Source organism: Desmodus rotundus, chromosome 7 (assembly GCF_022682495.2).
Source record: "Desmodus rotundus isolate HL8 chromosome 7, HLdesRot8A.1, whole genome shotgun sequence".
Taxonomy (NCBI): Eukaryota; Metazoa; Chordata; class Mammalia; order Chiroptera; family Phyllostomidae; genus Desmodus; species Desmodus rotundus.
In genome coordinates this window covers 76785591-76804874 of record NC_071393.1, presented here as the reverse complement: position 1 = coordinate 76804874, position 19284 = coordinate 76785591, and the positions used below count along the sequence as shown (strand labels likewise).

The 19284-nt window shown below is 43.2% G+C and overlaps 2 protein-coding genes across 5 annotated transcripts in view; one reads left to right on the top strand and one right to left on the bottom strand.

Annotated features, from left to right (window-relative positions):
- TP53BP1 (tumor protein p53 binding protein 1) overlaps nt 1–9614 on the top strand; it is a 90343-nt gene extending 80729 nt beyond the window's left edge. For all 4 annotated transcript variants that reach the window (XM_053927611.2, XM_045202179.2, XM_024568496.3 and 1 more), the window contains 7 exons: nt 1135–1326; nt 1695–1910; nt 3503–3718; nt 7169–7263; nt 7996–8195; nt 8727–8872; nt 9262–9614. In XM_053927611.2, coding sequence (XP_053783586.1) covers nt 1135–1326; nt 1695–1910; nt 3503–3718; nt 7169–7263; nt 7996–8195; nt 8727–8872; nt 9262–9449 — 1253 coding nt within the window. In that variant the 3' untranslated portion in view covers nt 9450–9614. The remainder of the gene's footprint in view (nt 1–1134; nt 1327–1694; nt 1911–3502; nt 3719–7168; nt 7264–7995; nt 8196–8726; nt 8873–9261) is intronic.
- Nucleotides 8436–19284, bottom strand: part of TUBGCP4 (tubulin gamma complex component 4) — a 35561-nt gene continuing 24712 nt past the window's right edge. The window contains exons 12-18 of the mRNA XM_024568500.4: nt 18838–18945; nt 18277–18415; nt 15238–15415; nt 14359–14493; nt 12801–12917; nt 12041–12180; nt 8436–11372 (exon numbers count right to left, since the gene is read on the bottom strand). Of these exons, the coding sequence (XP_024424268.1) occupies nt 11360–11372; nt 12041–12180; nt 12801–12917; nt 14359–14493; nt 15238–15415; nt 18277–18415; nt 18838–18945 (830 nt within the window). The 3' untranslated portion in view covers nt 8436–11359. The remainder of the gene's footprint in view (nt 11373–12040; nt 12181–12800; nt 12918–14358; nt 14494–15237; nt 15416–18276; nt 18416–18837; nt 18946–19284) is intronic.

Below are 19284 nucleotides of genomic sequence, written 5' to 3'. Positions count from 1 at the left end.
TTCTGTGGTGTACATAAGGAGAGAACTGCGGCCTGCTTTCTCCCCTGTATTTTTTCCCCTTGGTGGCTTAGGTTCTGGCTTTCTTTAAGCCCTTCATTCAAGCCTAGACTAATGGGAGAGAACAAGTGGCCCCTTCTGTTTGTGGGAATGAAAAAGTGTTTATGTTAAAGCCATGGTTTTATATATGTGTTGTGTTCGTGTGTGTGTGTGTGTGTGTGTATAAATTGTTTATTGCTTGATAGAGGGGAAGGAGTGTCATCTTTTTCATAGGATTGGAGACAGGTCTTGCCGCAGCTTGCTGGCAGTAGAATTAGGCCTAGATACAGGTCTTCTAATTCTAGCCCAGTGTCCTTTATACCCACATTCTGTTTTTTTCTAACCTAAAGGCCTGTCTTTAACTTCTGAATCAGAGTAAGAGCAGGAAAGTAGATAATAGAGGGGAAGATGAGGCAGGAGAAGCAGTATTTTTTTCCTTTCTTTGCTCTATCTGGACTTTTATTTTGCTACACAGAAATAAACACACAGACAAATGCATTCTCTCTTAGAATGATGTCACCTTTCACCTACAGCTTAACTCAAGAATTATCACTCAGCCTCCAAAGAAGCCAAGAATTAGTAAGTTACAATGGGATCATTAAGCCCTGACTGGGTAGCTCAGTTGGTTAGAGCATCATTCTGATATGCCAGGGTTGTGGGTTTGATCCCCAGTCAGGGCACTTACAAAAAACAAAGAATGCATCAATAAGTGGAAGAAGAAATTGATATTTCTCTTTCTCTCTCTTAAATCATAATAAAAATTTAAAAAATAATGGGATCATTAAGGGAGCACGTACCACTTCACTTCAAGAACGATTTGAACCACCTACAATCCATAAAGCCTGGCTTTAGGAAGCTTTATTTTATAATGGATTCTTCTGTTGAGGACCTTTCCCTGTCTCCAGGTCAGGGTAGTAGCCACGTATATCCTAAGTGGCGGTGGTGTTTGGGATCAACAGCTGGGATTTTGTTAAATCCTAACTTCAGCCCACTGTTGGATCAACTAATTCTCTGACCTAGCCTGTTCTGCAAAGCCTTTGTGAGTGGATGCTGGGCAGTAAAACAACAGCAAGCTGCTTTTATGTTTTCTCCACCCAGGAGTGGTGAAAGGGCATAGAAAGGAGTCTGGAGAGCTGTACTACAGTATTGAAAAAGAAGGCCAAAGGAAGTGGTATAAGCGAATGTCTGTCATCCTGTCCTTGGAGCAAGGAAACAGACTGAGAGAGCAGTATGGCCTTGGCCCGTATGAGGCAGTAACGCCCCTCACCAAGGCAGCAGATATCAGCTTAGGTAAGACCTTTGCTTCCTGAACAACTGCTTGTGGGTCCCTGCCCTCCCTGTGGTGGGCGGGATGCTTCCCTAAATCTTATTAGTCCTCTGTGGTTTACGAAATGGTAATGGGGCGTCATTTTCTGGAATCACTGCCCAGGACCAAATGGTAAGTCCTCAGATTGTTCTGGCCTCCCCGGTTCTGTAGGGGAACAAATACAATTCAGATATTGAAACAGAAAAACATGGTGGCCTTCAAAGAGGCTTCCTGCCTCTGTGGGGGCTGATGAAAGGTCACGGTGGTGTCTAAATCAGGCTCTGCCCAGTGTTTTGGAGTTCAGGGTCTTGTGTCATAGGAGTTGACCAACCTTTGACTTATCCTGCAACAGACAATTTGGTGGAAGGGAAACGGAAACGGCGCAGTAACATCGGCTCCCCGGCCACCCCCACTGTGTCCAGCAGCAGCAGTACAACCCCCACCCGGAAGGTTACAGAAAGCCCTCGTGCCTCCACGGGAGTTCTCTCAGGCAAAAGAAAACTTCCCACTTCTGAAGAGGAACGGTCCCCTGCCAAGAGAGGCCGGAAGTCTGCCACTGTGAAACCTGGTAAGTGCTCCCTTTTGCCTCATTCTCTCTCGGACCATGGTCAGATGCAAGGTCAGCTGCTAGAGAGATGGAGCCTGGCACAAGGCGATGGCCGCTCTGTCCTGGCTACAAAGTTGCAGGCCCTCACAAGCCCACAGGTGGTAGGTATTCAGACAGCATTCCTCACCCCCCTTCCCCGTTTCCCAGCAGAGTGCAGTGGGGGGGAGACAGGCCAGTCTTGATGGGAAACATTCATTGACTTCTGTGTAGGTGCTAGAAAGGAAAGGAGAAGTGTTGAATTTTAAGCAGATTCAAACCAGGTGAAATTTGTCTTAGATCTCTTCCTTTGCCTGGCATCATCTTCTACCTCTGGAAGCTCTGCTCTCCTCTGGAGCTCAGGACCCACAGCTCCCCTTTCCCTACTATCTCTCAAACTACTCCTTGCCAGGCCCTCATGCTTCATATTAACAGAGGAGTTCAGTCCTTCTGTTGTATACTGGTCTCTAATGCGACTGGCCCTGGCTGCTGTGGGTTGTGGAGATGCAGGGGTAAAGTCCCCAGCACCTGCCCTGAGGGAGCTCTCAGTCTAGCAAACGGGAATTTTGTTGGTGGTTACATGTCCTGGCACCAGAGCTCCTTTAGCTTCCTGTGTATTAGAGTTGTGTCATCTCCATATCTGTCTAACACCTCTGCTGTGTTTTAGGGTATGTGAGTCATGGAACTCTGTGCTTCCTACGTATTACCTCATATAATCCCTATGAGCTGTAGGTGCTAAAATTCACTTCCAGTGAAAGAATCTGAGGCACAGAAAAGTTGGCTAAATTTCCTGAGGTAATCCAGAATTCAAATGCAGGCAGTCTGATTTTGAAGTCCAGGCTTATGCATACCACGTCACACTGTTCTCTTGCGGCTGGTTTTATTTTAGGGAGGCATGACCTGTCCTCTTAGCCTCCTAATGAGCCTACGATTCAGCTTCTCCAAGTCAGGTATTTTTTTTCTTCTCAAGGTCGTATTGGGTGCACTCCTAACATGGGTGTTCTGGGAGTCATGGGCTGACTGGTTCACTTCCCTACCCCGCTGGTGTTGGAGACCAGGATGTTTGACGCAGGCTGTTTTGATGTGGCCCCATAACCTGCAAAAATACTTCCACTACCAAGTATTCTATACACCATCTGGTGACATCAGGTTTCATCTGTTGGGAACATTTCTTGGTAATAAAAAAGAGTTGTTTTTTTTTAAAAGCCTGCTTCAAAATAACATATCCTGGAGGAAAATCATAGCACTGGGCAGGGAAATGGGCTGAAGACTTCAAAGTATTTTCACAATGATCTAATCTTTGTATTAGAACTGCCTCTTTCCTCAGATGACTTCAGGAGCATTTGGTTTGGCTGTGTGAGAGCACTACTCATTGATTTTCATCTATGAAACAAGTGTACATTATCCTGACAGTGAAAAGTATAAACGTGAAATTTCTCGGCACTGTTAGTTTTCTCCTAGGTTGTTGGCCATGGGAATGGCCTTTGGGGGAATGTTCATCAGGACCTTGCCTCCCCGTCCTGCCGAGCCCAGGCCATGGTCTGCATCATTTACTAACTGTGCCTCTGTCCTTCCAGGTGCGGTGGGGGCGGGAGAGTTTGTGAGCCCCTGTGAGAGTGGAGACAACATGGGTGAACCCTCCACCCCGGATGAGCAGAGAGGCCCTTTGCCTCTCAACAAGACCTTGTTTCTAGGCTATGCCTTTCTCCTTACCATGGCCACAACAAGTGACAAGTTGGCCAGCCGTTCCAAACTGCCAGACGGTCCTTCAGGAAGCAGTGAGGAGGAGGAGGGTAAGGCCCTAGGGAGCCCTGGGGGTTTTGACATATGTGCGCTTTCTTCCTTTCCATTCATTTTATGAGCCTGGGGCCCCCCAGCCATCTGTAGAGGAGGCAAGACATTTGGCAAGTGGGTCTTTCTTGGTGAGGGAAAATTTAGTCTATTTTCACAAAATTCCTCTTAGTAAGTGGTTTCTCAAGACAATCCTGTTAGGCAGATGGAAGATAGATCTTATCATGGATGAGAAAACAAGCTTGAAGTTAAATAATTGCTATTTGTCCACAGTAATGGTAGAATTGGGACTAGAACCCAATGTTGATTGTACCCTACTACAGTTATCCAAATCAGTCAAGTTTCTGAATTCCCATCTGTATTCTAGGGGCAGCTGCCAGAGAAAACCCACATAGGGGTGAAGTTCATTCTCTTGAGGTCTGTGAGACTAGGGGTATGGGGTGCTCCGGGGCCCTACATCCTAAGCCTTTTCAATTCTTCTACTGGTTTTTAACCTTCAACGAACTCTATACGTTGTATTTCTGTTATCTGTTATTTAGGATTTGAGTGAAGGCTGCAGTGGGGAGAGGTAAAATTATTTCAGCTGTCTTAAAAGTGTGATGTAGGAGAGAAAATGGACAGATACAAGTGTATACACTTAATATAAGTGATTGACAGCAGTATCCCAAATGTGTCCATAAATGCTAAAGGTCCAAGTGGAATGATATTTTCTACAAGTTCGAGTTCTGGCTAATGTTGAGTCTTGTAAGAGGGCATTGAATTAGGGAACATGGTTATCATAAATAGAACACTGCAGAGCTGTGATGGTCGGCATTTCAGTTATGTGGTTGACTCTTTATTAATGAACCAAAAGCATCTCTTAGCAACTGCAGCCATGTGGGGATCTGTACAGAGGCATGGAAGAGTGGTCAGGGAGTGGCAGTTAAGGGTTATGCTCTCTGGAAGGTGTTTAAACAGAGCCGTCAGTGTAGAGGATCTAGGGTGTGGGAGTTTCAAGGTTAAGTGTACACCAAGTCTGGTTTATCAGACAGAATTCAGGTAGGTGCATTGGGACATAAGGTACGTGAGGAATTTCCTAGCCAAGAATGTAGTTTTACTCTGATCCTAAGTAATTGGGAGTCCCTTGAGGATTCTGGGAAGGCATCAGAACGGTGTTTGTGGTCTTGCTGTGTTTTGCTTTCACAGTATTACTGGACTCTAGTCTTTGTTCTCCAACACACTCCTAACCCTTCCCGAGACCAGGACTTCACAGGGCAGCTTCGCGGATGTTTTATTTGTTGGTTGGCATATCATGGTCAAGAAAACCAGCTCTGGTATGAACTGCAGACTAATTCCTTAAAAATCTGTGAGCCTGTGTGAGATCTTAAAAACTTGACTCAAAACTTCCTTCCATTCTCCCTTGCTGATACAGTAAATTGTTTAATCTCATCCTATAAATGTGAGGGGAGGTAGGCCTTGTCTAAATGAGGAGGGATTTGGACAGTTTTTTAGAGGGATCTCCAGATTTCTTGTGGAAAGTGTGGTTATGGTGAAGATATCTGCTTTATGTTGCTTTTACATCCTTGGACATTACCCCAGCAGCACCAAAATCCTTGATATTTTTGGCATGAGAAATTTAGAGGTTCCTCAGTCTCAAGAAGCCTGAAGACATTTGTACTAAAACGGTCCTCTACAGAATTAGTTTTCAAGAAACTGTGTGGTATGTTTTGCAGATAAATGGGAAATCCTTTGATGCCAGGGAATCAATAAAATATTTGAATTTAACTTGAGATATTTTTATTAATGAGTTCAGAATATCGCACCCCATGTTGTTAGGTAGCACAGCATCAGGGACCTATCAGCCACAGTGAGTGACTCTGGATTTAGTACCTTTACTGAAGTACCTTTTATCTGATTTAGGTTTATTTAGTACCTTTATCCTTGATTTAAGTGATGGGATTAAAAAGGTTCATTTTAGCCTCTGGTTGGGCAGGGTCACTGTAAGTCAAAAGTAATTTACGTTAAATCCAAACTAATTGAGAAAAATTAGAGAAATGGACTGCCTAGACCTAGGTAATATTTGATTACATAAATGCAAGGAAATGTAAGTGGCGATTAAAATCTAAGTAGGTCGGAACTAGAAATAGTCCGGGATTAGGCAGACATAAAATAGAAGTCTTGAGAAAAACAAAGGACCTCAGCAGTGACAGTTGTGACATGATATACTGAGATGGGTCAAAAAGATGCAGTGACAAAACTGAGAAATAGTCCTGCTATGTTCTGAGTTTCTAGTTTGCTTTCATTTTGAGAAAAAATGTGGAGAATGCTGAATCAAGAAAAGAACAATCAAGGTAAATAGGCTGGCCTGTCAGACCTATTCAGGCGCAAAGAGGCCGGAGTTGGGGACATCAGCACTGCCTGAGCAGCTCCATCGGGCAGCAGAGAGGGCACCAAAGGGGGAGCCTTCTCAGCAAGGCGTCTGCTCTGCCAGGGTTTACCACTGGCTGTGACGGGGAAGAGGAGTAGTCCTGGCATTGAACATTTATGCATTTGCTTGAGTTTTTTATTTGTGGGATAAGTTCATTAGCACTTAATTTCACAGAACCCCTAGTTAACTAAAATCTCTAATGTCTTGCTTTTTTTTTTCCTTTCTTTTTTAAATGTTATTTATATATGAGAGGAACAGATGACAAGAAAACAAGCTCAAATTAGATATTTGGTCAAAAGAAGCAATTTCTAATTGCCTAAGGGTCATTACAGCTTGCGCTTCATCTCATAACTTCAATGAGCAGTCATTGATACTCAGTGTCCTGAGGTACTTCACGATCATCGAAGGTAGATAGTTTTCAACAAAAAGGTTGAAACAGGATTTTCTGGCAAATTTTCACTTAATCCATTAAATTTGAAAAACCCTACTTTCTTTGAGTGTTTTGGTTTATGAAAGTTTTAGTGTGTAGGGGTAAAACTGATAAAGGGAGAATTTGAAAGCTCTGTTACGGAAAGTATGAAATAGCAATTCTTCATCTCCACAGAAGGCAGAATTAGAGGAAATGGGCTTAGTTTGCAGGACAGATTCAGGGTGGACCTGAGGAAGAACTTGATGGTACAGGTTACTCAAGCTGGAATCAATCACTAGGGGCACTGGCTGTGTCCATCCCCTATGAAGAGTTTGATGACTCAGTCTTAGTGCAGAAATGTTTGATGTTTTTAGGTCTAGGGCCTACCTCCTTATCTCCTCTTCCCTGCCCTACCTGTTGTTGTCCCCTCTTTGGGCAGCACTTTATAGGCCTCAAGACAGATCTCTTTCTGAGCCACGGGAAAGCCCAGGAGCTGTCTTTGGGATGCTGTGCTCTGGAGGTGGCTGGGGTGTGGAAAAGGGGCTGCAAGAAACAGGCGTAAAGTAGCAAATAAGAAACCAACTAATAGTAACTGTTACCTTGGTTATCTGTTTTTTTCTTTTTTTTTTAATATAGAATTTTTAGAAATTCCTCCTTTCAACAAGCAGTACACAGAATCCCAGCTTCGAGCAGGAGCTGGCTATATTCTTGAAGACTTCAATGAAGCTCAGGTGAGGAGTTTCTGTGTAGCCTCCCAGAAGGGCAGTAATGAAGAGTCCCCCTTGCTATACTGAGAAGAGGCCTGAGAGGACAATAGCTAGAGATTTCAGGAACTGGGAAACTGCCAAAAGGTTGTTAGATGAAATAGAATTTTTACTGTGTACAAGGAAGAGAAGTTAGAACCTGGGTTAGTTAATGACTTTGGTTCTTTTGCTGGGACAACGCAGATTAAAATTTGTGTTTAATAGAAATCCCTGTTATAGTGTTTCTAAATTCTTTGCCTGAAAAGCTGGATACATGGAATTCGATTGTCCCTTGAGGATTCAGGCCCTTGGAAAGCTGTAGGTGAGGCAAGGAGAGATGCAGGGAAGCCATTGGCCTTTTCAGTGAGAAAAGAGACCATGGACAGAAGCACAGGCTCGATCGCATTTTGGATAGTACAGTTGACCCTTGAACAACATGGGGGTTATAGGGGGCTGACGTCTCGCACAGTCGAAACTTACGTATAACCAGTCAGCCCTCCCCATACTGGATTCCCAGCAGTGGAGCTGACCTTTGAACATGGGTTTGAACTGTGTGGTGGATTGAAAAAATCTATAAAGTAGACCTGTGCTGTTCAAACCCATGTCGTTCAAGGGCCAGCTGTATTTAGAAGTGTTCAAAACTGTTGTCGATGACTTGGGCTGTTCAGGGACTTTGCATAGACATCACAAGACGCATCAGTTCTGCTCCTTTTCTTCCAGTGTAACACAGCTTACCAGTGTCTCCTAATTGCGGATCAGCATTGTCGAACTCGGAAGTACTTCCTGTGCCTTGCCAGTGGGATTCCTTGTGTGTCTCATGTCTGGGTCCATGACAGTTGCCATGCCAACCAGCTACAGAATTACCGCAATTATTTGCTGCCAGCGGGTTACAGTCTTGAGGAGCAAAGAATTCTGGATTGGTGAGCATTTAAGAGCCCATCTAGAATGATAGAAAGGAAGACAGACAGCAAGCCTCTGTAGGGGAAGAATCTAGAGAATAACTGTTTCTAGAAACAGGAATGATTACATGAGAAATTACAGAATTTGAATAGGTTTGAGCTTATTAGCAGTTCACCTAGTTTATTTCGCTAGGGTATACTGGTTAGAGACCTTTTGAAAATGTATGAGCATGTTCATGTAGGTTCAATATTCTCAACCTGTAAAGTTAGGGGACTAAGTTTTAATTAAGCAAGGCATTTAAAAAAATGTGGACTCAGGAACATGATTTGGCTTATTTTCAGCCCCAGAACAAACATGGAAATTAGAAGGCCATGATACCAGAGAATACACATTATTCACAGAAAGAGGAAATGGGGGTGGTGCCCACATGCAGGGGGTTTTAAAGCACCCATGTGCTCTAGCCCCTTTGTAGAAGAGCTGTTATTGGATAGTATCTATCATGCTAAGGTCCCTTCTAATTCCAAGCCGCTATGTGTCTTACTCCTTCATAGGCAACCCCGTGAAAACCCTTTCCAGAATCTGAAGGTACTCTTGGTATCAGACCAACAGCAGAACTTCCTGGAGCTCTGGTCTGAGATCCTCATGACTGGGGGGGCAGCCTCCGTGAAACAGCACCATTCAAGTGCCCATAACAAAGGTACCTGCAGAGTGTGTGTGTTGTTGTTGCTGTAAGGATGTCCTTAGACCCACAGCTGTTAGGCCTTGTGGTTTAAGTCTCAGTCCTGATAGAAACACAGATAAGGTTAACCTAAGAGAAGAAAAGTACGACCTTCAAGAGATGAGCCAACATGAGTGAAGCAATGGGCTGTTTATGCTTCTGTTGGTGTCCAGTGGTGTATTTGCTACACATTTCATAAAGTCAGCGTTTGGTGATAACTTTTCACATTTGGTTGTGATCAGTAGCTGCTGTGTTTGACATAAAGGGTTTTAGTTTGGGCAGAGTGGGATATAGTGGCACATCTGGCTTTTTAATGGAAGGCTAAATTGAGTCTCCTTTCCTCATTCACTTTCCCCCGCTTCCTGCAGATATTGCTTTAGGGATATTTGACGTGGTGGTGACGGACCCCTCATGCCCAGCCTCGGTGCTGAAGTGTGCTGAAGCATTGCAGCTGCCTGTGGTATCACAAGAGTGGGTGATCCAGTGCCTCATTGTTGGGGAGAGAATTGGATTCAAGCAGCATCCAAAATATAAACACGATTATATTTCTCACTAAGGATACTTGGTCTTACTGGTTTTATTCCCTGTTGTTGTGGAGACTGTGTTTTAACAAAGTTTTAAATGTGTCTTGTGTGTAATTGGATTCTTTGCATGGATCTTGTATATAGTTTTATTTGCTGGACTTTTATGATAAAATAAATGTTGAATCTCTTTGGTTGTAGTAACTGGGATTTCTTCATCCACTTTTTTGAGCTTAATCTTAGCACAAGTAGTAAGAAAAACATAGTACCTTCTCTGTGGTTTTCAATAGCCTTGTTCACTCTAGGACAGCTAGCCTAGGAAAATAACAAGGAGTGACTTAAAAGTTTTCTGTGGCGTCATTGTCAAAAGGTTATCCTGGGATCTCTAAAATACTTCTAAAAACCTGATTTTACAGCGGGCCCAGATTAATAGTTGTGCCAAAAGCTGAGTGAAATTCAGCACTGCTCTGTTTCCTGGCAAAATTAAAAAGTAAATCTCTCTTCATAGAATTGAACTCACTAAACTGACCTGTGGGTACTGTGCTCTCAGCTAAAAGTCAAAAGGACCAATTGCTGTGAATGGGTAGTGACTGTAAACTTGACGGGACGATGTTCTGCAAGGATAAACATGAGAAACTTGGTAACACTTGGAAATGTTAGAAGCTCTAGTCACAGATAGAAAATTTTATTACTGTTGTCACAGATGCAGGTAGTTGTTCCTTCCCTACGCCTAGCATCAGCCCTGTTGCTGTCCTCTCATTCTCTAAAACAGGGATCAGAAATATTTTTCTGCCAAATAGTATTTTAGGTTTCGTGGGCCACTTACTGTGTCACAACCACTCATCTTTACCATGATGGCATGAAAGCAACCACAGACAACAGGTAAATGAGCGAGAGTGGCTGTGTTCCAGCGAGCCTTTATAAACACAGGTGGCAGGCAATGGTTTGCTAACCCCTGCTTCAGGGGCAGCAGTGGAAGGGGTCATCTTTAGCTGACAATTGCAGAGAACAAGGATATAGAGTATGTGGTGGAAGATGAAGCAATGAGGACCAGACTGAAGCCATAATGCTGCATTCTTTTTTGGTTTAAAGGAAATTATTCAATGAGTACTTATTTTCATTTACACTGATAGGAGCATTAGTGATTCCTAGTGATGTTTGGGCTAGAGTTTAGAGAACCTGTGGTTCTCTTAAACTTGGAACATTAGACCTGCAATTTTCAGTATTTTAAATCTCACAATTTGACCTCAATTTTTTAAAGGAGCTTTTTTTCTTTGTTAAAATTTTTTAAAACACATTGTCAATAGCTAGAATTGCCCTTTTACCAGTCTGAAATAATTGGAAGTTATTGGTAAAATTCTTCAGATTCACAGTTTTGAAGATCCTTAAGGATGGGACATTCTCAATTTCAATTTTCAAAAGGAGGAAAGAGGGTCTGTGGGGTGAGGGGAAGCCTATCTTACCTGGTGCACTTCTTGCTCAGTGGTAACATCCGGCAATTGACCTATTTATAAACATAATTTCTTGTTCACACAAGCCACAAAATATTTAACTTTCTGCTATATAGTACTTACTTCTCTGTCTCTTGCAGCTTGAACAGTAACTAGGCACATAGTAGGGGCCCAATACCTGAACTTATCTGACAAATGTTCTCAGTGTGATGGGTCTTGCATGGGCAGCACAGGCAGAAGTGATGCCACGTGTCCTTTGTGGGCAAGTTCCGATCTCCCCTTAGGTGGGGCAGACCCTTCCATGTGGGAATGAAGGAAAGGGTTTGTGTCCATGAATGTTCAGTAATCGCTTCTAGGATGAAAGTAGAGCCGCCTTAGTAGTTTGCAGACATTTGGTGAGTGGCTAGAGAATGGGATGTTGGTTTTGAGTCTTTTGTTAAAGATGGGAATGCGGTGGGACAGACTTGTCATTTCAGTTTGTGAACCAGAAATTTTCACATCCCAAAACTAGAAAAAAAGGAAAAAAGAACCTCATCAAACATGCTTTTCGAAGGTTTTCTTCATAGAAAATATGAGTCAGGGAAACCTGTGATCTAGATAATGTCATCTTAAAACTCAATGTTTCTTTGAGTCTTCTGCTAAAATTGCTTAGGAAAAGTCTGCTTGAGGACATTTCAGAGACAGAAAGGAGAACAATGATGTGCTTTTTAAAATGGGACAGACCTCTGAGAGAAGCCAACTACTGAATCTGTATTATATTAAAAAGTTCAGAGTTAGAAGGCACCGTCCCCTCCTTTCACAGACACGGAAGCTGTGGACCAGCCAGGCAGGGTGCCTAAGGCTCCACAGCTAGTTAAGGTCCAAACTGGGAACTGAAGCCACACTGCCTTCCCACAGCAAAAAAACAACCTAAGGGGAGAACTTAAAACCCATCTCAGCCTCAGGAGTTTCGTATTTTACTAGGATGATGACTTTTACTGGAAAATAATTCATTAAAATTATGAAAGATGATCAGACATGGCCCTTTATCTCTCTGAGCCTTAGTTTCCTTGTTTATAAAAATAAGGGTATATGGACTAGACGATGGCTGAAATCTGCTTCTAGCTTTGGAATTCCACAACTCGTTTTATAAAAGCCACACACAGTCCAATGAGTTTCCCAAGGGTTGTTCCTACCTGCCCAGAGTTCCACCAGCCTGGGTATAATATTTGTTATAATCTAGTCGTAACAGTAGCTGAGCCAAATCAGAGTTGATTTGATGATTCCGAACACTGGAGAGAATCTTGAATAGGAGCGAAGACTGGCGGCTAAAGCCCTGCAGAGAGAAGGACTCAAGCTGTCATTCCTCTTGACTCACCAACTACCCACATGGAGACGTGGGAAGGGGGTGTTCCTTGGAAAAGCCTTGTTCAAAATTCTATATCACCACCTGGTCTTCCCACTTTCCCATTTCTACTGGCTCCTAAAATGACTTCTAGTACCAAGTCCATAGAATGCAAGACTTGCTACATGAAATACTCTCATTCTCAGTAGGAATTTAGCAGCCGGTTTGAAATTAATGCATTGTCGTGTACTGGGTTTGGGGAGAGCCTGTGCATTTTTGTTACAGGAGATAATTGTAATCTCAGTGAGATGGGGTTAGTTGAAGGAAGTAAGGAGGCTGGATATGCAAAAGTGAGAGCAAAGCCAATGGGTATTTGGTGGGTTGAATAAGCTATTCAGGGCTGAACTATATTTGAACATTGAGGCAGCATGTAATTATCTGCTTCAAAATTAACTGATACCAATATTTTAAATTTGTATCTTGTTATTTCTGTGTGTAAACACTGGGGAAATGCTTTATTGCCTCAAAGGGAAAGTTACAGTTCCCCACTGGCAAAACCACCTCTACCCTTTGGACGGGGCTGCACACTTCCCCTGGCCAGGCAGACTCACCTTCACCAGGATGCTCAGCTGGGCGGCCCCACGCTCATCCAGTGGGCCCAGGTTCTGACTAACCAATGAGCAAAAGCTATGACAGAGATCCAGGATTTCATTCAGGCAGTGAAACACCTATCCAGGAAATAAGAGCTGGCATTAGGAAAAAGATCTGTGAAATTAAAGATTTGGGAAAATAAGAGCTAACTTATTCTCATGCTCCCACATCTGACCTCAGGAGAGACAGTGCCATGTGCAAGTCTTGCCAACAACATGTGTAAAACAAGCCCTCCCCTTCCTGGCAAAGATGCTGTTGTACGCCTAGTCACCCCTGCACAAAATCTCCACTAGCTGCATTAAGCTAATCACCATTATTTGGACCCACTGTGTGTGCTCCTGCCTTGAACTTTGCTTTCAGTGTTGTTCCCTGTGCCTGGGACACTATCCTCCTAATACCAGGTCCCCTTCCCTCATGCCACCATAGCCTTTGGTGACTTAATTCTTTCTCCTCTATATTATCTATACTATTCATCTGGCATTTGTTCAGCCCACCTGTGTTGTTACTGATCTGTGTATGTATGTATGTCCTGTTTCTCCAACTAGATTGTGAGCTCCTTAAGGGCAGAGCCATGACTTATACCTCTTTGTATCCCCAGTGCCTTGCATACAGTAAGCACTCTAATAAATATTTAGTGGTGACCACCTGCTCTGAGATTCTGCTTTTCCCGAAGGGTGCACTCATGGCACACAGACAGTCTCCCTGTCACAGTGGTTCTTGGTTGTTTTCAATTCACTGAACCCTTTGGAGTGGCATTTATGTGACTCACTCTCCCTTACTGCAGCACACATAACAGCTCAAACACCAGAACAAGAGAGAAGTGTGCAGCACTTGCGCTGTGCACAACTGAGGAATGACGATTGGCGCACATCAGAGATGAAGTGTAACTTGTTATAGTAGAAACCACCAGGGGTCATTTTGATCTCGTTTTTTATCCTGGAATTGGAATCAGCTTGTGAACTTGAAAAAATACTGGTACCTGGGTCCCACTCCAGGGACTCTAATTTAAGTGCTCTGGCTCCTAGATTTTTTTAAAGCTCCCAGATGATTTTCATGTGGATCCAGAGTTGAGAATAACTTCCCTGAAGGAGATATACATATATATGTGTAATATACACACACACACGTTGAGAGGAGACACTGTTCCAGTTGAAAACTGAAAGATCAACCAACTTTTAAACAACTGGTTGATCCTTGCCCAAAAGATTGCTAGGAAAGTAAGTTCCACATGCTTTTTGTTGGCCTTTCTATGGTGTGAGAAAGGTTTTTAAAATTTCTTGAAATCCTTCCTTCTGAGGGTTAAGCACATAATTCTTTCATCTATAGCTAGCTGCTCACCACATCCTATGATATATTTTAGAAATTCAAAAACATTTACATTCCCTTTTGTTTTACTTCATAAGTTGTTAAAAATGTCTTAAAACAGAGTGAACAATTACTTAATGATCACTCCATACCCTGGCAACTCTAAGGGAATAGGCCAGAAGCAGTCTGAGGAAACCAACAAGTCCTACTTACAGGTTTCAGCAAGATAAAGGACTGAGCCAGCAAATTGCTCAGGAAGTGGTCGTGAGCCAATCGTATGCTTTCAAAGTCTCGGGTAGAGTTGATTTGATGAAGCAGCTGTGAGAACTGAGACTCCAGCACATCTACCTGATAGACAATTACACAAATAATTTTAGCACTTTGCATATTCTGAGCACTCAAGGACATTTAAGATGCCTGACAGGATGACACACTGTAGAAATTCTTTGCCTCCCATCCAAGCCACTTAAAGGCTGACCAAAGACACCCTTATAGACCTAGTATTGTAGAAAGTTATTTGTCTAATTCTTAACAGCCTCCAATGTCTTGGCAGACACTGCATCCCACTGCCTGTCCTAACCCAATCCCTTCATGCCACATCCTGTCCACTGACTGACTTGATTAAGTCTTATAGGATTCCAGAAGCTACAGCAAACTAAAAATGAGGGTCAAAGCCCTAGCTGGTAGCCCAGTTGGTTAGAGCATCGTCCCAAAAGGCCAAGGTTGCAGGTTCGATTTCTGGTCAGGGCACATACAAGAATCAACCAGTGAATGTACAAGTGGAACAACAGTGATATTCCTGTCCCTCTTCCTCTCTCTCTAAAATCAATCAATAAAAAATTATTTTAAAAAGGGTCAACAATAATTAAATACTGTACTGCTGATAAGGACCCTAACACCTCATTCTCCTTTATTTTTTTTACTTTCCTCTAAAATGCCCCCAAGAAACATGCCTAGTGATGTAATTTGTGAATTTTCTCAAAACCCCCATGTTTCACCAAATGCAGGATTGCAGCCCCTCTTCAATGACTCCTGCCTCTGTCCTGGACTTCCCTTCATACCCCTTCCTTCTCCTCATCCTTGAGCACAGACCTGGAGGTAGTACTGAAGATTATCCACCAAGAATGCCATGTGGTTTCTTAGGCGCCACTTGACTGCGTCTGTCTGGTTGGACTTGAGGTGTTTGCGTTGCATCTGGAGGGCCCAGCAGTGCTGCAGTTCAGCTTGTACCCGGCGCACACTCAGTAAGTACTTGAAAACAACATTGTACCTGGGACAGAAACATCAGGTTATGCAAGATAAAAATTTCACTCCCTGCTCCCATCTGCTTGACAGATCCTAGGACTTTGTGCCACTAGGTCCTCCTCAAAAAGGCAGGACATTAGTAAGAATGGCTAGGGATATAGACCAATAAAACTGGTTTATTTATATGATGGACTATTACATAGCCATCTATTTGACTTCAGCTGTACAATCCAACAAAACGACTCCCAGTAATATTTTGCATAAAAAAGACAAATCTGAAAACCTATAATCTCATGCCCCTCTTATAGTGCTTAAAACAAATAAATGGAAAAAAAGTATACTTTGGGGGAATATATAGAGAGAGATGTTATAAAAATATATATCTATAGCCCTGGTTGGTGTGGCTCAGTGGATTGAGTGCCAGACTGGGAAGCAAAGGGTCACTAGTTCTATTCCCAGTCAGGGCACATGGCTGGGTTTGTGTGGCCCAGGTCATGGCGGGGGGCGGGGTGACATACGTGACAGGCAACCACACATTGATGTTTCTCTCCCTCTCCCTCCCTCTCCCCTGTCTCTAAAAATAAAATAAATAAAATCTTTAAATATATATAAAAACATGGAATTTAGGATAGTGGTCCCTTTGGGATGTGGGAAGCAAGGGGGCAGGACTGGGAAGGACCACATAGGGTAGACGGACATTATTGTCACTGTTGTAGTTTTTGTGCTGGGAAGTGGTGTTATGGCGTGTGTGTGTGTGTGTGTGTGTGTGTGTGTGTGTGTAGAAGGAAAGGAGAGTCTTGCAAGGGCCCATAAGAATTATGTTAGGAACCAAGGATTTCTGTTAATCTGATTTTGTGTCCATGAAGCCCAAAGAGAAAATAAAATTGAGGGCTCCTTTCACTGAGATCCCCTCGCAGGAAGCTCAGGGGCCAGTTGCCCTGTACTGAAAAGACATATGGGAAGCACAGCTGATTTCTGGTAGAACAGTGTGCTTTTTAAAAATTGCCTATTTTTTAAAAAGATTTTATTTGTAGAGAGAAGGGAAGGGGAGGAAGAAAGAGAGGGAGAGAAACATCGATGTGTGAGAGAAACAGCAATTGGTTGCCCCTTGCATCCACCCCAACTGGGGACCTGGCTTGCAACCCAGGCATGTGCTTGGACAGGGAATTGAACCAGCGACCTTCACTTTGTAGGGCGATGCCCAACCACTGCGCCTCACAGGTCAGGGCTAAAAATTATCTATTATTAATGGAACAACATACTGAAAATAGTATGCCTTGTTTGGATTCTGATTTGAATAAACCCAACGATCTATCTATCTATTTTTTTATTTATTTAGATTTGAGAGCGAGAGAAACAGCAATTTGTTGCTCCACTTATTGATGCATTCATTGGTTGATTCTTGTATGTGCCCTGACTGGGTATCGATTCTGCAACCTTGGTGTATTAGGATGACATTCTAACTGAGCTACACAGCCAGGGCAAAAAAAAAAAAAAAGAAGACTTTTAGATAACTGGGGAAATTTCAATATGGACTGGATATCGAATAAGGAATTATTAATTTTATTGGGCACAATAATGGCATTGTAGTTATGTTAAAAAAAACAAGCCTCTTTGAATGGCACGGTGATGGATGAAATGACATGTCTGGGATTGCTTTATAGGCTCTAGCAAATAAATAGACAGATAGATAAAAATGAGCCAGTACCGTAATGTTGATGGCTACTGAAGCTGGATAGTACACACGTGGAAGTTCATTATAGTCCACACTTTTGTTCATATTTGGAAATTTTCATAACAAAAAGTTTTAAAAATACTTCTGAGTTTGATTTCTTTAAGGGTATTAAGAGCAGCATATCAAGTGAAGAGATGAGTGGACTGTTAGGGCTGTGGGCTCTGAACCTCCCACAGAATCTTCCCCGTGAAACAAGCCTTATCTTTTCCAGTTTATGCCTAGTCTCTCATACCCTAAGCTTCTCTACCCCACAAAAGTAACGGGGGTTGTGACAGGAAGAGGGAGGATTAAGAGAAGCCCTTTGGCTTATTTGTTTCCCTCTTCTCAATTCCTCTAGCCTGAGCACGACAGCTTCCATCCGGGGGCCAAGCCAGGGGCCAGTGCCAGAACTTGTACAAGGGCTTCGGACATTCCTAAAATGGCTTGGGGATGGATTTCAGAGGCTACTAGCAGCTAAGTATACTTCTGCTTCTTTTCTCTAGAGCTCTAGCTTCCCTCTGGTTTAGGGCCATTAGGTCCTGATGGGGCTGAGCAACAGCACTTGGCAGGCTTGCAGGGTAAAGGCCGAGGCTGATCCAAGAGTCTTAGCACATTGGTGTAACGCTCCTTTACTTCACCCTCCACTCAGCTCGGCTGCCCCCATTGCCTTTCCCTGGGGATAAGGAGGTGATCTTCTCCCCAGCAGCTGAAGTCCACAACAAACATTTGAGCCTGGAAAGTGTTCCCAAATATATTTAAAAAATTAGAAAAGTTAGGGAGGAACCTTGTCAGTCTGATAGAACTATGAAAGGCCAGACTCAACATGGTACAGAGACCGCATGTCCCAGGGGTCACAAACTGGCAGCCTGTAAACTGCTTGTTATTTTTCCATTAAAACAAAAGAAAACAAAAAGCCTCTCCTCTTTTAAGGGTTTGAACCTCTCATTTATTCCAGTGTCCGCCACTCCCTACTGTCTCACGTCTGTGGCTTCACTTGTTAATTAATGTTTTCTGTCCAACTCCTGAAGGCATTTGAGTTTCAAACCTCTGATTTACAGACTGCTGAAAAGCTATTCTGGTGGCTGTTGTTTTCCTCCCAATTCTGTTCCTGTTTTCTTTGCTGGGAAGTAAGGTGGGTCATATTTACCTGTGGAAAACTCAGAAATACTCACTTTTCCAGGACAGCAGGGGTGAAGAGAATGTGCAGTGGCCACTGCACTTTGTAGGAAAGACCTAGGGCTGCCCAGCCCGAAGCAGGGGCTTCCCGAGGAGAAGTTTCCCGAGAAGGACATTCTCTGGCCTGAGTAGCATCTGTCAAGAAGAGAAGGAAGGGTGTCTAGATTAGACTTTGCTAAACTAGAAGCAGAGCTTCAACAGTTGAATAGCATTCATGAAATGAACACTCACTCAGCCTGCGATGTCAGAAGCATAAAGGGGACCGAAAGGAGATTTAGAGAGGTAAGGCAATGTCTGTGTGAAGTTCTCTTAGGAGGTCTTTTACATGTTTTTTTTTTCAGCCTTAAAGTCTAGTGGCATGACAAAAACAAAAACCACAGCCTGGGCACCTCACTCAGCCTCTCTGGACTTCCTTCCATTTTCTTCCATATAAAATTTGGGCTACCTGGTTTCTAAGGTCCAAAATGATACTGGTTTCTGTGGAGGTGGATGGAAGCAGAAATAGGAGAACAGATGATGACCAATAGGAGCAGAAAGATACAAGACAGAAGACAAACCTTTATGCTCCTTTCCATGGTACTCAATTGTCAAGTGCAACAGAGGGAGAAGGTTGTCATCATCTAGCAACACCTTGTGTGCTGACTGTTGGAAGGCCACGTTCACATCTGCAAGAAGGAACATACAGGTTGACAAGAATGCTTAGCTACATAGCAAACCCTGCCTTCCACCTCTCCCCAGCCTGCCTAACACCACAGGATGCAGTATATGGTTGCTTTTATCTGACTAGCACATGCTCCCCCTTGATTTTCCCTGGAGAATCACCCCTGAAGTACAATCCATGTAGTTGACATACTTGGTCCTATAGGTCGGCAGGTGACTCAGGCATGATCAAATGGAATGTAACACTCTACCCTGAATTTTGTTTAGGGCTATGAATGTGACCCAAGCCAGGCCAATTAAGAAGCTCTATTCAGACTGAAAGAGTACAGCTTTTTTTATGTGTA